This window comes from Anomalospiza imberbis, chromosome 6 (genome assembly GCF_031753505.1).
Source record: "Anomalospiza imberbis isolate Cuckoo-Finch-1a 21T00152 chromosome 6, ASM3175350v1, whole genome shotgun sequence".
In the NCBI taxonomy this organism is placed as follows: Eukaryota; Metazoa; Chordata; class Aves; order Passeriformes; family Viduidae; genus Anomalospiza; species Anomalospiza imberbis.
In genome coordinates, this window is record NC_089686.1 from 25,367,763 (window position 1) to 25,384,349 (window position 16,587).

The 16,587-nt window shown below is 40.3% G+C and overlaps 1 protein-coding gene and 1 long non-coding RNA gene across 4 annotated transcripts in view; one reads left to right on the forward strand and one right to left on the reverse strand.

Moving 5' to 3' along the window:
• Positions 1–284: 284 nt before the first annotated feature.
• The window catches only part of LOC137475542 (signal recognition particle subunit SRP54), a 35,363-nt gene continuing 19,060 nt past the window's right edge, over positions 285–16,587 (reverse strand). Inside the window, exons 1-6 of one of the 3 annotated variants that reach the window (XM_068192921.1) lie at positions 14,389–14,510; positions 13,691–13,789; positions 12,230–12,406; positions 5,127–5,193; positions 3,317–3,414; positions 285–2,510 (exon numbers count right to left, since the gene is read on the reverse strand). In XM_068192921.1, coding sequence (XP_068049022.1) covers positions 2,298–2,510; positions 3,317–3,414; positions 5,127–5,193; positions 12,230–12,406; positions 13,691–13,744 — 609 coding nt within the window. In that variant the 5' untranslated portion in view covers positions 13,745–13,789; positions 14,389–14,510 and the 3' untranslated portion in view covers positions 285–2,297. Of the gene's footprint in view, positions 2,511–3,316; positions 3,415–5,126; positions 5,194–12,229; positions 12,407–13,690; positions 13,790–14,388; positions 14,511–16,390; positions 16,550–16,587 lie in introns of those variants that run through there. The other 2 variants (XM_068192920.1, XM_068192922.1) reach the window with 2 other exon arrangements.
• On the forward strand, positions 14,496–15,618 carry LOC137475544 (uncharacterized). The gene is made up of 2 exons (XR_010999943.1): positions 14,496–14,651; positions 14,901–15,618. It is a non-coding gene; the product is annotated as an uncharacterized lncRNA (long non-coding RNA).

A 16,587-nucleotide genomic window follows, 5' to 3' on the forward strand; every position in this document is an offset into this window, starting at 1 on the left:
CTTAAGAAAGCCACAGAAATGTTTCAGCTTTCAGAGAGAATTACAGTAGCTCCAGGCCAGAAGTGTTTACAATCCTGTATTGTTTATTAGTTTGAGGTAGTGCTGAACACATTAGAGTCTAAGGAAGGGGTGGGGGTAAAATGATATTTTGAGTTCTGGTGCCTGAATATTCAACCAGCATCTGTGACTTAGTAAAGATGAAAATGGTAAACAGGCACACGCACCTGTGTACAGGCATAAAGTTTCAAAGACCACACAGTTTTAAAGGAAAATCCATAGCCAACTTCCAGTTCAAAAATTATATTAAATATAAAATAACCAATTAATGCATTTACAGAAAAATTAAACCAATATGAGAGTAACCACTTTCATACAGTTTGCAAAAAAAGGAAGGATTAAGTTAAGGCACAGTGAGTAATACAGTATTTTATACAAAGAAGGCAGTGAGAGCATTTGTTATGCAACAAACAGTAGGGAAAGGAGGTAAAAAAACCAACTGACATGAATTTATTGGAAGAAAAGCAAAGTATCCTTCAGCTGTAAGGTATTACTCAAGTTATCTGACGTTTTCTTTCTTTGATGCTATAAGAACTCCTAACAAGCTGGTTTTCCATGTATTCCCCATGTGTTGAATCAAGCTCTCCCTTGCAGACATTCAGGGCAAAGGAGTAATTTTACACTGTGGTCAGCACCCCCTGTCTTACAATTCAGAAAAGACAAAGACGAGTATGAAAACAGATGGACTAGAGCTGATGATTGAATCCTCCTCCGTAGATTTTCTGTTGTACTGGAGAGCTACAGACAGATGAGAGGAAGAATCTCTGCTGTACAGGACACCAATTCAGGCAGAGGGTCATCTGAAATATGTAATTAATTCCAGAAACTAAGAGACAAGTTACCTGGCCTGTGGTGTTACATCAGGCTCCTTAGTTGGCAGCAGGAGCAAGGCCAGGGGCACACCACGATACCAAACAACCCAATTTCACTGAGGACTATTTTAAACTTTTTTTTTTTATAAATCTCAAGGACAGAAGTAGTGTTCTACATGGTAACTAGTGCAGGTTCTTTGCTCCTTTACCTACAACAGTTGTCCACAGAAAATGACTGGGGCAATGACACCTGATTGTTGCAAAGTAAACCATTCACCTTCTACAAGCTACAGGTACAAGAGTCATTGCAGTAAAATAGCCTTAATTCGTATTAGATGTGGAGCTACCTGCACTTCATTCAGACAAAAATAAAATCTTCTGTTGTTGCAAGTGCAGTATCACAACACATTATTTAACAGAAGGAAAGAGTCTTATGTGTGGTTTTGTTGTTTCTAGTTATGTATGTATTCTGTGCTAACAGGATGAAAACCATCTGCAGTGGCACATCCCTTACTAGCAATTTAACATTGAACATGTAGTTTGTTGAGGTTACTCAAGTACACACTGTGTGTAATCAATGTCCAAAAAAGTTCATAGTTCTAGAATGGTACTACATAGAGTATCCAGTGCACTTCATACCATTCAGCAAGACTTTAGTTTCTTTTCCAGACCACTGAGAGCATGCATTCAAGCACACGTGTCTCTTAATTCTTGGGCTTGGAGTGAGAACATCCTACACTGCTCTTAATTCTGAGCTTTGCTACAGCACTGGATGGAGCAGCTGAGCACTATTAGCCTCCAAGAGTGCTGGTACTTGTTTGCAAGTTCTTAAGGGTGCTTATAGCCTCCTGGAAAGTTGGGATTTTTTACTTAAAAAACAAAAAGTCAGTGGACCCTTTAATTAACATTAAATCTAACATTTTTCTCTTGTGTTAACAACAGAAAAAAATACATGCATACAACAAGTGACAATAAACAGGGGGAGTAAGACTCTATTATAATTACTTTTGAGTTACAGGATATTAATTCCTATTAATCTATTCATAGAGAGCTGAGCTGCAAACAATGTGCAAATCAGGTTTTTAGAAGTAGGAAACAGCACTGCCTCTGCAATCCACTGGTGTTAGGGACACAACAATTCAAAGAAAAGACATTTCTACTTACTTTACACAGAAATTAGCTCACACATTCCATTTTAGACCAAATGTTTGTAGTGCAATTTTCATTTTAACTGAAGTGCCAATTTGGCAGAATGCCTCAGCCTTTATTAGGCAGACAGACTGAACAGACATCGCCTAGCTCTCTCCTGATCAATAAGAATAGTAGGAGTTGTATTTCACTGAACAAGCATATCCTATTTTTTCCTGTTTATAGGCAGATTGTGACACCTGATAGTTCTTATTTCCTACATTATACAGAGCTTTACACTTAAGGAGGGACAGGAACTACATCTTGTTTATTTTCTGCAGTGGGTGGGCAATCTCCCTCATTTTCAAAGTTTACATTCACAAATGAAGAGCATGCTGTTGCTCCAGGCTGGTCTGTCTGGACAGGAGCTTCAGCTTGTTGCTTGTTCTGCTGTTCCTGATGCTGTCTTTCTGCTTCTTCTGACATCTTGTTTTCCTGTTCCTCCTCTTCCTCCTAGAAAGAGATAACCAGATTCATATGCTACTATTTACTATTTACCACTTACTTAGATTAAGTCTTTCCATAAGAGCATACCAGTTACTATTACAAGGTAAGGACATTTGTTCCACTAGAAAACACTAGTCACTAGTTGATGATAAGATGAGGTACATTCCAGAACTCCACTCCCATTATGAGAAAAAAAATCCCCAAAAGTGAAGGCTTAAACTACATGAAACAAACAGAAAAAAAGACACATATCTAGATAAGCAGTTTTAGTTAATAAAAATAGTGATAGGTCTACCTCCTCTGAAGCTTTTTCAGCTCTCAATTAAAAAAAAAATAAAGAAATGTTATCCATCTCTTCTACATGAAGATTATTAAGGGTTAGGTTTTTTGCCTAAAGCACTGGCTACCTATCAGTATTGTTCCATTATGCTTTACAACAAATGGTAACCTCGTGTTCAATTTACCCATGGGACTGTGTTGAACAGGTTTTAGAGCTGGAAAGTGTATTGCTAGCAGCCCCCTTTTACAGTGTTCAGCAACTGTCCATCCAACTTTCTCACAGCGTTGACTTGAGAATGCATTGTACAAGAGAAACAGAGCAGAGGTCAGGACCCACCCGTTTCTAAGACATGAGCTGGAGAGAAAAGGCTGATGGATAAGAAAGCATCAATCATGCATCAAATGAAAACTGGAGGCAAGCTGAAATTGAGGGTCTAAAGCTTCATTTTAATGCTAGAATACCAATTTTATATTTTAGTATACCAGGGAAGACAAGTTGGGAGGAATGCAAGAATCCTAGCTCACACACATACCTCTCTCTTCATTCTGTAATACTCATCAATGGCATATTGGTATTTTGGTGTGCTTATTCCCAGAACAGATGCAATCTTTTCCCCCAGGAAATCACACACTAAAAAATAAAGAGAGGTAAGAGAGATTTAAAGAGGATTAGTATCTAGAAGAAAATTCTTATATGCAGTTTTATTATTAAAATTATCACCATCTTTCCTTAATGTTTTTCTGTAGTCCTACTTCACTCACAAAATACAACAAAAATCTGTGAGGTTAATCTCCTTATAGGCAATTATTAGCTGAATATACTAATAATTATTCTTTAGGATAAACAATTAATAAAAGGAGAGAATATGAAATTCAATGAAAATATAAATGGTGATAGTGTTTGAATTCTGCTAGTTTCAGCTTTGGATCTAAGTTTGTTTTGCTAGGAATGAGTTAAAGGGTAAGCCTTGAGCTGAACTTTAACTGAAAATTAAGGTTAGAAAAAAGTACATGGGTACCAACTGTACTGGCAGTTCAATCTAGTGGTACTAGCAAATTTGACAGTATTTATTGACATAAGCATACTTCAAGTCAGTTTTAACAATGTTCTGTGTTGCATATTAATAGATTAATAAAATATTTATCTTTCAGCTGTCTCAATTTTCAAGCTGTAGGCTACATTCAGTGCTTCTTTGCTAAAACAGGTAGGGCACAGTCAAAAGTATGGAACAGAGGTAAGCTTGTGTCAGTCAGTTTCTTTACCATGGTGCTGGCTACAGATAACACTGGTTGAGTAAAGGCAAGCAAGAAATCAAATATTCTGCACTTCAAATTGTAAATCTGCCCCAAGGATGCAAATGAGTTAGTCATCTTCAGGGAAAAAAAGTCAGTAGTCAGTCATTGACTGCTTTAATGAACATTCACAATAACTAATTCTATAGATATCCTGGCATCCTGAGTGCTATGCAAAAGACCAGTTCAAATTACAGAGGTAAGAGCCAAAACTGAAGAAGAAAGGACTGATCTTCAAATTCATAAAGGACTTCTAAAAAAAGGAAAAACAGTATCTACCCTTGCATATGAAGAACAGATGTGTCAAGGAATATAATTACCCTGTACATTAGAGAAAATGCATTTCTAAAAATAAGGATAGGTTAACTAATACAACAGACTGCCAAAAATATAAAAATATTCAGAATTATGTGTACAATGACAGAAACGCCACAATATTTGTGGGAAAAAAACCCAATAAAGATACTTTACCTTGGAAAGAACACAAACTGTGACAAGCATTTTTAAAACTTGGCAAAATTTTAAGAGGTCCGTGAGTCAAATAAATGTCTGTGCAGTGAGTTTAAGACCCTTGACAACAGTCCTGTTTATTTTGTAACCTCAGAAGTTCATAGTACAGCACACAACTAGATGTGTTCCTGGGATACTTTCTCGTTGTCTTCAGAAAAAACTGTCCGTTTAGTTACACCAGCCAGCATTCTTTTCAGGTAACATCACACAAAATGGTTCCATACAAAATCTAATAGAAAACCAATATATTGCCTTGCCAACATCAATCTATTTCCATATGAAAAAAAAGGCGAAAAGTGTTCATCAAAAGAGTACTTTCTATTCATTCTTCCATGCAAGAAGTGTTTATTGAAAGTAAAAGAAAAAATTTTAAAAGTGCCTAAGGCAGGAGAGTACATCTCCACAGATTAAATACAGTTCAACTCATACTTCTGAAAAAATAACAAGTAGAACTCAAAGATGATTTACAGTCTGTCAACATGACTTTGTGACTTTCAAGACTCCCTTTCTAGTTTACCCAAGAATTAAATAAAGCAATACCTGATAAGGTTGATGTGGCAACTCGCAGCATGTGAAACCACAAGTAGGGTCCCCACGTGAGTGTTGTCTGCAGGAACAAGAGTAGTATGAATATGTACAGCTGTATGGCCATGGCACAAAATAACACATGCAAAACCACAAATGGCTTGAGAAGAAAGATCTGCAATGTTTTCTGTTTTCCAGCTACTACCATGTAGTAGCTTTTTTTGCTTTAAAATAAGTATAAACCAGACAAGTGAAGCAAAGTATCACCATAACTATGGTTTATCTCTGGGAAAATGTCTTTCACTGCTTTTTGTTTCCCACTTCCAGACTTGGGAAATGACAAGCAGCCAACTCAATCCCTGACTAGAAAATGCTTTCCACAACATTCTGAATTCCATCAGGCCAAGAGGAAGAGTGAAGTAACAAAGTAGTCCCTCATTACAATAGTGAGTGAACTGCAAAAGACTTTAAAATCAAACCAAACCTTCAAACCTCTGAGGAAGAAGCTGCTTTAAAACATTTACAACCAAATAGGAATTATCCCTTGAAATTACACCTGGAAAATAAAACCAGGAGCCCTGAGGGAGGGGGGCAGTTACTGCAGCTCCGAGGGAGCGGTGGAGAGGCTGCCAAGCAAAGCAGCTGGGGTGATGTGAACCACCAGGAACACAACATGAATAAACAGGGCCCAGCTGGGGTCACCTCAAGCATTTGCATGCGAGTGAGGAAGTTTCTCCGAAGAGCCTGCACGCCAGGGCACACAACATGGGACATAACCACGAGGAACTGGAGATCTGTGTGCAGCTGCAGGGGCAGGATCTCGTCAGGATCCCAGGGATGCAGTGAATGGACTGAGTGCTGCTGTGGAGGGATACAAACCATTTAGGAATGGCTGGCCAGGAAGAAAAAAGGAATTGTTCTTTGCATGACTGGGGTGTATTCACAGCTACAGCAAAAATCCTGCAGCTTCCACACAAACTGATATATATATATATATATATATATATATATATATACACACACACATTGTAAATTAAAGATTTATAATTAAATAAATTATAAAATAATGGGTGTGCACAGGCTATGCTTTTCAGCAAGGGAAGAGACTGTATCTGTTTAAAAAAAACCAAACAAAACCATGTAATGAAAAGGAAAAGGGGAAAAGCAGATTCCAAGCTAATGAGGAAAAAATTGTAGGCTTTCCTGTTTGTGAAAAGGCAAATTCAACTTTCACAGTGAACTAAAATATGTTTATAGTTAACAGGCTGTTGTATTCAGGCAAGCTCTTTGATACAGATTTCCCCCCAGAAAAGATCTCTGTAGAAGTACCTTTCTTCTGGAAAGTAGCAATTTAAAGTGTCAGCTTTTATTAAGTAAAACACATTAGCTCTACTCAGCTACATAAGTATTTATAACTTGCTGCTAAGAACGGTTTGGTAGTAACCTTTTTCTATGACCTTATTTAACAGCTATGTGTACAGGAACAACCAATATTATTGTAAATAATACAGCTACAGAAACTATCTGGTATAGCCTCAGTATATATGCAGACAAGCTACTAGACTTTGGTGCTTTCCAAGCATAGTCTCTTGCTGCACAAATCAGTGCAGCAAGTAATTGTCTGTCAAGCCACAAACTCAAGTTGGGCAGGCTGACAAAAAGCCAGATGCTATATATTTTTGGCAGTGGATATGGAAAATGTCCTGCCAAGGTAAAAGTGTAAGCAAAACCAGCTGCTATCCTGCTTACACAAAAGCACCTCCAGCTCATTGATTATGTGCTCAGTCGGCAGAAAGGCTAACGAGGAGTTTGTTCAGTTGAAGAAGTCAAAAAAAGTGCTGGAAAAGATTGTTGCCACAGGTGCAAATAATGGCACTGACAGGGCTCTGCACAATCCTTCATGATGAGGTGACAGGGTTAAAAAGCATTCATGCAGGGCACAGGACAAACAAGGACCTGCTGTGTGCTGTAAGAAAGAAGTTACAAGAGCCCCATAATATTTCAGAGTGAAAAGACAAGCTGAGCTTCAACGTGACAGAAGTAAGTCAGACCCAGAACATTCTAACAAGTTTGTGGTTACACAAACATGGGTAACAGCTGAGGCTCAGCAGACACGGAGGTTCTATTTCTACTCTTCCTCCATCACAGCTAAAAATCAGTTTGGTACACTGAAAGCACTACTAAGTTCAGCTTCCTGGGAATCTCTGCTTTCTGACAAAGCCCAACCAGACATTTCCTCATCCCTGACAGGCAAGGCTTTGCCAGACTCCTCAGTTAAAAACGTAACTTTCTTTTCAGTGTCTCAAAAGGCAATATAAAATCATGAGAGAGGCCACTTCACAGGAAATCAACAGGAGAAAGGAGATGGTTTGGAGAGTAAACCACCAGGAACAAGGGAATGCATCCAAGGCATCACCTTTTTCCACACATTCTCCCTTTACCTCCTCAGGGTAAATGTGGGTGCCTTCCTAGAGCACCTTGGAGACGGAAGCAGAAACAGTTGATGTGAGGCAAGAACTGGTACTGGGGAGACTGGAACCCTTCAAGTGACATGAACAGGGCTCTTAAGCAATGGCTCAGTACAAATTAATCCAATTAACCCTTGTCAGTGAAGTAGCTTTAATACACTGAGCTGGAAACTGGAAAACCATACCCAAGTCAGGTACTACAGATCTGCAGAACCACAGAGCCAGACACTGTATGTCAGCTTCCTTTGGCCAGCCAGAGAAGTCTTAATCTTCAGTCTTTAATCAACTCAAGGATGCAGTAGTATTGTATTTCTTGACAGGAAACAAGGGACAGTATGAAACACATACACTGTTTATAGTATTTCTGTATTTCTCCTGCAGTCTCTTTAGTAGATGTTTCTACAATGTTTAATTATATTACTCAGATATCCTGACTTTATTTTGTTAAAATGGAAAACATAATGGTTTTGACAACTGAGTTTTAAATTACAAAAAATCTTAATCTATAATTTGAATTTAAATAGGAATGCACATAATGGATTTAATCATTGATAAAACCAAGGGGCCTCTGGTTCAATAACGGAACATGATTTTGTTTTCTAGTGTGGGGCTGCTGAAGGGGGCATACATGTTCTCTTGAATTTCTGAGTGCACCACGTTCCTAAACAATCCACATATGTATTTATTTTTGGCAGATTTCAGCCCTAATAACACTTAAACTTTCAAAGATATGTAGGGTTTCTTTCTCTCAGAGAAAATGGCAAAATGAGAAAAATTATTTCCTGATTTAGGAAAAACAAAATCCTGTATTTAATAGTTAATATACACCACCAAATAGATACTTTTTCATTGTTTACTGTGCCAAGATAAAGTTTAAATTAATTTATTAATTAGTTTAATCAATGACTGAGTGTTCAATGCTATAATAGGTTCTTTTGTGTAAGACCATGTAAAACTGTGGCATCTAAGGTAAGCCAGTGAAAACAAGATCAGGAACACACCATCGTCCATCAAGAGCTTCTACCATATTATGAGTAGTTGTTACTTGGTCACTGACTATTTTTCTCCTTCATCCTCAAATTCTTAAAAAGAAAACCAGAGTTCAATGGTCCTCAAGAGAAGAATTTTTGCTATTTGAAGTTAAAGCCCTTTTAACTACAGGATATCAAGATAACCTTCCTGCAAGGATGTATTTCAATCTTCCTGAGCATTGAAGGTTAATAAAATCAAATCCCTCCTGGAGCTTTGTTGTAGATGTCTTCCTGGGATGGATTCCAAAGTTATCACACCAACAGTCATGTTGCTCACAGCTCCTCTGTGAAGACTTAGACTCCACCTTCTGCCTACTCATCTAACAGGTGAATGCAGCAAAGAGTTTACACCAAGTGTCCCTTCAGGGATAAACAGAGGGATTGTCTTCTTAATTAATACAAAATAAAGTTTTGGAGTACAAAAACAAAGGAAAATATAGACTGCAAATACCTACATTTTAGGAGAAAATAATCAAAAATACCTTTATGCTATTAAAGCATTTGAATTTCAGTGTGAGAACATTCAGATAATACTGAATGTTATTATCTAAAAAATAATCTGTGTTCTGGATTAAAAACCACAAAACACAATAGAATGGACACCCCTGTCCAACAATGTTAATGAACTGAGTGCTGACCTATAGAAGCACCAGAAGTTGTTTCAAAGAAAATTTAAAACCCAGTTCTTTTTGAGAATTGTTTTGTTATGAGTAACAGGAATCCACCACACCAAGTGCTCTGGTTATGGTATTACCAGGATATATACATACTACTTTGCTTAGAAAGAAACACATTGGCACTGCCTGCTTAGTTCTAAAACACAATTAAACCAAGGTACTTACTGAAGACATTTCTTTACAACACAGCGAAATATTTGTTTCCCTTAAACTCATTCAAAAACTGCCAGGATGCTAATACCAGCAGAGCTTTGAAATTTCACGATGGAAAGTTTCTATTCAAAATATTAAATGTGCTTTTTCTAAAAATAAACTGGTCCAGAAACAGCTATTACTTGCAATGTACTTTTTTGTATCCCAACTGAGATAACAAGTTTTAGACATGCTGGTCTCAGCAAACTGACTATTTAATTGCTTTTATAGAAATCCTACCAAAAAAAAACACATTTTAAAAGCAGCTGTTGGCTAAAACACCAAAGCTCAGCTTGGACTAACATTTCTTCAATTGTCTGGCTCAGCTGGGATACACAAAGCATGCAGGAGATAAAGTAAGCCTCACTTAATGGCAACCCCTGCTCTAATCAAGTTCATTCTGTCCAAGGTAAAAGCAATACATAATAAGGCATAGTGTGCTCCACAATAAACTACTCTGGTTTGGGGGGTCCTTTTATTAAAAAATGTATTCAAAATTAAGGATTTAATAAACTATAAAAGGAGAATAACGCAATCTTAACTCCACCATACAATATTCTTTTTGGTATTCAGAAAAGAAATCTCTATTAGGAAAGGAGGGGAACAATCATGCAGCATTCCTGGCTGTTGTGCACACTTGAGGGCTCTTTAGTTAAGTGTCCATTTGCACAGCAGCCTGCATGTCTCTGCTCTCACAACACCTACACCAAGGCTTCTGAGCCTTCCGTCACCGCATCACCATGGAACTCTTCTACTGTCAGGAAATGGCACAAAAAATTACACACATCTTGTTCCCTGATCATTATAATTGGGAACAAAAATCTCTCAGACATCCATGGACATCTGACATGACTGCCTAGTGGGGAACAGACCTCACTCTGAAGATACCTGAACATTTCCATAATAGTCAGGAAGTTTCACAGTTCCTGCTTTTATTTGAGAAGATCCTTAAGGAAGAAAAAACACCCTAGTACCCAGCAAGACAGCTTAATCTTACTTGTTTGTGATTACAATACAGTTCTTTTCCAACTATATACTTTGTGTGTATTTAATACTGATAATATCCTACCTGCTATCAGGCTAATGTTATTTTTTGTTGGATACAATAACTGCCTACCAAGAAAGAGGGCAATGCCATCAATCAATACAAAATGCATTGCAACAGCTTCACTTGTGGCACCCCCAATCCCAACTGAATTCCCACAATCTCACTGGAGCTTAGTCCTCGACCCACCTTTTTTCTTCTTCAAGATAAATTAATTTTACAGAGGGGAAGAGAGGTACTGCTTGACAGTCAAAGCAAACCTCTTATGGTCCACCACTTCTTCAGAAGAGCATAAGCAGAAAGTCAAAATCTTCAGTCCCTTCAAGAAAGCCAAGCTTTCCCAGGACGGATACATGTATTAACAAATACAGGGTCTACTACTGTAGAGTAAATAGAAAGCTTCAACCACAACATTTCTTAATTATGGATTCCCAAACAATGGTGCAGGAGTCATTTCAACAGCAATATCAAGTAGAAAGCAGGGCACTGTTTTCTGTGCATGCAAGGCCTCCTCTCTGAAGTGTGGAAACAAGCAGCTCCACACCAGTGTCTGCCTCCAGTGTGCAGCCAGGCAGGATGAGCTGCTGCACAAAGCCATGACTCCTGGCTGCCTGGCCACACAGCAGCACATCAGGGAAGACCCAGCCAGTTTGGGAGCCTCCACCTCAGTACAGGCACCTAAGTGCAGAGGGGGCCAAGAAGAGAACTCTGCCAGCAGGCAGGGAATAGGACTGCAGACTCAATTTACTGAGGCAAGGATTGCTGTAACAGAAGGGTAGAGACACAAGGTTGGGACACAAGGTTCTGGGGTTGTCATAAAGGAAACATGAGACCAGGCATGTGGAGAGACGAAGAGCAGGATGTGGATCTTCTCTGGGACTCCCCTCCAGAGGGGAGGAGCTGCTGCCACCAGTGTTGGCACGTGTGGCTGTAAGCTTTGCAATCACACTGTCACTACAAAATAGTTTATCAGACAGGCCAACAGAATAAAACAGATTATGTATTTCATTTTACCTCTAAGTGTAGATCCAGAATCATTGACAAAAAGGAAAATGCATTTTAGAAGCTACAATGCACACTACGGGCTTTAATTGTTGAGACTTCACTTGAATCTGGACGAATAAAAGGACACTCCATTCACAGGCTCAGCAATATCTCAACAGCTTACAATACAGATGAACATTACTTACATGGACTGGGCAGGTTCTTTAAAATCTGGTTATGTATCATGAATTACACTAGTCTTCCTTTATTTGTGCAAGTCATCTGTTTCTTTCCCTCCAATACTCTTTTAATGATATCAAATTGTTGTTATGGTGACCCTAAATTACAGATTTAAATCTTCAGTGTCAACAAACACAAGGAAAAAAATGTCCCCCTTGCAATTTTATTTTAAAGAACAGTATAAATCAAGCAGATACAAGGCAAATATTAGTAGAAAGGGAAATGCTGGAGAGGACAAACTAGAACTGTGAAGAAATTAAACCAATTTCTAATTAATAAGGCTACTTTAGTGGAGGAGAACTCCAGGACAAAACTTCCCAGTAATACTTTCCACAGATTTCTGAGTCCATTAAGCCAATCAAATTATTAGAATTTATAATACTAAAGGCTGTATCAGATTTGTGACACAAAAAATTAAGTATAAAATGTTTACAGCTGCCCAGTAAACCAGAAGTAGCAATTTATTAACTAAAATACCTACAGGATCTACAGGTGGCAACAGGTCTTTCTTCTCTTGTTCATCTTCCTCTTCATCTGTGCTATATTCTTCCATTGTTTCTCCACTTGCAAAATGAATAACCCTCCTTGGAATTTTCTTTTTCTTTCCTATGACACCCAGCTCCACATTCTCAAAGCCGCTTTCTCCCTTTGAAAGTTGCTATAAAGGAAAAAAAATTATTATCTCAAGTACATACTTCTGGAACTAGAAAGTTCCCCCTTAACAAACTTCATGAGATATTTAAAATATTTTAGACTGATTAGCATTTACATAGACATTTATAAGAGCTTGCCTGTAGGTAAAAGACTGAAACATTCTTGTTTGCAGATATGTAAAAACTGATCCCTTCTCTAAGACAAAAAGGTTTCTTCTGGGAGGCCATGTTTCAATAAACAAATTTGATAAGCACGGAAATGTCAGTATTTATTAAATAAATATTTTATATTTATTGTTGGGTTTGGAATTACTATCTAATGAAATTAATCAAGTAGTTCATAGGCTGTAGCCGCCTCTTTGCAAGTTCAGACACCTCTAACACAAAAGAGAGTTAAATAACTAAGCAAAAGGCTCAAGCTTTAAAAAGATGCAGGAAGGAATCTGCCCCTGTGGGCTTTCATCAGCAACCATGATTAGTACAAGGGACCAGGGTAAACAGACAACACTTAGTTTTGTGGCTAAGAACATACAAAGTGAGAAGTACAATGTCTGGCTGTGTTCTCCAACTGCTGAATGCTACAATGCAGTCTTTGGGTCACAAGCATTAAGAATATATACTTCTAGTTCAAAGGCCAGTCAATAAATCTTTAGGCTAGTCACTCCTGCAGGCAGAGAATTTTAGTAAGGTTTTGCATTGCAGCTATCAAAACAGAGCTTTCATCTTGGTAGAGCTTTTAGACGCTACTGCATCAAATGCACAAAACTGTGCTGAAAACACTTCTGTCATGTAGAGAAGGCCACAGAGGTTAGGAAATGCCAGCCACATGTTTTTAATGTACCGTGAAGGTTTTTAAAAATGCATGAGCTCATGTAATTTGAAACTGTATCATAAGGAATGACAGGTGTAGTGTATGCAGAATCCAGGTTGCATAAAATGCATTCCAGCTTCTTCCCTATGCAAGCCTACTGATCTTCACAGAGCACAATTCAAAATTATAAATAAAAATACATGTTTTATCACACAGCTGTAAGACATCCCTTAACCACTGCAAGAGTAGCATCACTATCCTCATCTCTCATGCTAGATGACACAACACAGCTTTGCAAGGCAAGCAGGCTTGGCTAGCTGGGAAAGACAGTGGGCATGGGAGAGAGAGGCAGCAGAGGGTCCTGGGGAGCAGAACCGCTTCCTTCATTCCAGCCACGGATTCTTCTCATGCCCATAGAGAGGAGGGAGGGCAGGCGGAGATCACGTGCTGAGCTCTACAGCGTGGAGAGGGAGCGCACCCATTCATCATCTCCCTGAGCCCTGTACCACTGCTTCTCAAAACTGCAAGTCATCTCAGCCCCCCCAGCACTTCTTCAGCCATGCTGGCAGGTTTCAGGCTTTTTCCAGAACGAGCAGAGCAGAATCCAGCAGCAAGTTTTCAATGGGGTAATTCAGATGAAACAGGATTGCATTTTCAGGCAGAATCACATTTTCATGTAGAAGGACAAAACTGACTGTTCTGGGGCCCAGTGCAATCCCTCTGCTATCAGTCTTTGGAACAGAGCAAAGCTACAGAAATACAAATGCTGAAAGCAGTCAAGCAACCTGAGCCCAGGGAGCGCTGCTTGCTGCCATTATAAAAGTGACACTTCCCGTGACTCAGTTCTGTATCTTTTTGTGCAAAAAGCACCACAGAATCAGCTTTTCATGAACATTCCACACTCCTTTATTGGCATCATACAATGACACTGCTTTTATATTTAAGCACAGTACTGAAGAGCACTGTTTCTTGCAAACACATCATAAATATCACTGTGGTAACAGCAAGCCATGTGAGCCCCTCCTTAGAGTTCCTCTAAAAGCACATCTCTTCACCTGATTTTGGCTCATTTAGTGCAAATGCTTCAACTATTTTAACTTTTAAAAAAATGTTGTTTAATATTTCAAGTTTTAAAAGCAAGCTTTAGTTCCCTGAACACCCATCCCGCACTCACACTACCTACATTAAGCAGCTCCACATAGCTGGTACTAGTACAACATTTCAGACAAATGCAGTAGCTCAAGACAGTAAGGATTCACCAAGGAACAGTGAATCTGGCTCCCTTAGTAATCTGGCTCAAAGTCCTACATCATTAAATAAAATCATGCATGTCATCTGTTGTTTTGGTTATTACCTAGTCAACAAACCTGAGTGTGGGTTTTAGTCATCACTGGCCTTTTAAGTTTCACCTGCACAGCAATAAAAGGCAACTCTCCCAGGTGCGAGCAGAAAGTTCAGCATCAGTAAATTTTATCTTTTCAAAACTCTGGTAATGCAGACCTATTCTAGAGTTATCAGCTAGATTCACTTTATAGCTCAAAGGTTACAGCATTTCTTGTTTGAGAATTTATACTTTTGACCTTCCTTTACAAATTTGATCTTCTTTTCCAATTTAGGAAGTTTTTACAAAGATCTTTCTTCTAATGCATGGCTTTAGTCAAGTTTCTGACCTCATTTTTCTTTCACAGGCTCCTCCTTCTCCAACACATTATATGGTCTTGAAAGACTCGGCATTTGTGGCCACGTCACAGAAGTATTTACTTTGGCTTCTATCCTGGAAACTGTTAGACACCAAGGCTGGTCACTCTTGTGCTTCTGCCACACTAGCTAACAGTCTGTAAACACTGTAAGGCAACTTCCCCTTTCTTTTAAATGTTCTCTTGGAATTTTTCTTGGCTTTACGGCACACATACAAACCTTGCCCATCAGGCAATCAAGCATTTGAAACTCAAGTTCCTTGTTTATCCTCTTTACACCCACTCCACCTCACCCTTTGTCCAGAAACAGAGAGAGAGCAGGGAATCTTTTGACAGTGCTGATACAATACCCGGCACAATAGAATTTTAGTCCACATATAAAATGCCAAAATAAATAAACTACAATTAAGGATAAGGTGTGCCTGGACACCTGCAGGCAAGCTGGGAGAGCTGACACAAGTAGTATTAGGTGATGCAATAACATAAAGTTTCATGAAGGAGAAGAAGAAAAGTAAAATGAAATAGGGAGGCTATTGACTTTGGCATCTTTTAACATGTCAAATACAGGAATCCCTGTAAGAGCTTATGATCCATAGCACCAAAGTGTGTGATGTCCACTTTCCGTGAGAAAGATGAGTAATTCAATTTGCAGAGATCTACTGACCAGATACTGCTAGTCACTAGAAGGCTGGTAATAGCTAATGAAAAATATTTCTACCATGCTATCTTGGCTGTCTTACGAATATTTTTTATAATTTTCTTGGTTAGGGTTCGGAGGGGGGGTGACTGTTTAGGCTTGAGTGGTTTGGGTTTTTTTCATATTGCTTGTTTTACTTTCCACCCTTATGTTTCAACTGAAATTAATCAGCGTAAGTCTTTCAGAAACAAAAGACAGAGACGGAGAACGACTATTAGAAAAGACAGCCTCCCAACAAGCCTCGGAAAGGCACCACAACCGGGGAAGGGGCAGCGGCAGCGCCCACAGCGCCCAGGGCGAAGCCGAGGCCGGTGCGAGGAGCGGCCGCGGCAGGGACGGGCGAGCTCGCCGGGCTGCGCTGTAATTAAGAGCTGCTGGCCCGGATCACCTCCCACGCCTTCGCCAACTTGACAGCACGGAGGGAAGTGGAAACCTGTCTCACTCTAATATTCATCAGGCTCGTCTGTCAGAGGCATTGTCCGCCGACGAGCAGGAGACACCGGAGCCACGCGTGCCCGCCGCGCTGTCTGTAATTACAGCGCGCTGCACGGAAGGACAGACTGGCTGACAGACAGACCTCCCCTCCCGCCGGGCCACTGCACCCCACCGCCACAGCGGGGAACCGGGGGCTCCCCACCCCGCACGCCCCCGGCACGTCAGGCCGCGGCCACCACCCGCACCCCGGCCGGACTCGCCGCGGCCTCGCCCCGCTCCGGAAGCGGCTGCGCCCGGGCCCCGCCGCCCGCCCGGAGCGACCGGAGAGCCGCCCGCCGGCCCCGCTCACCTGCTCGGGCTCCATGGCGCCGGCGGCGGGCGCGCAGTAGAGGGTGATGGCGGACAGCCCCTGTTCCATCCTCCCGCCCGCCGCGGCGCCGGGGGAGGGCGGCAGCGGGCCCGCCGCGGCCCGGGTAGGCGAGAGCGGCCGGGCGGCACCGCCCGTCACGCCGCCCTCACACCGCCCGCCGGGGCGGTGCTTGCGGG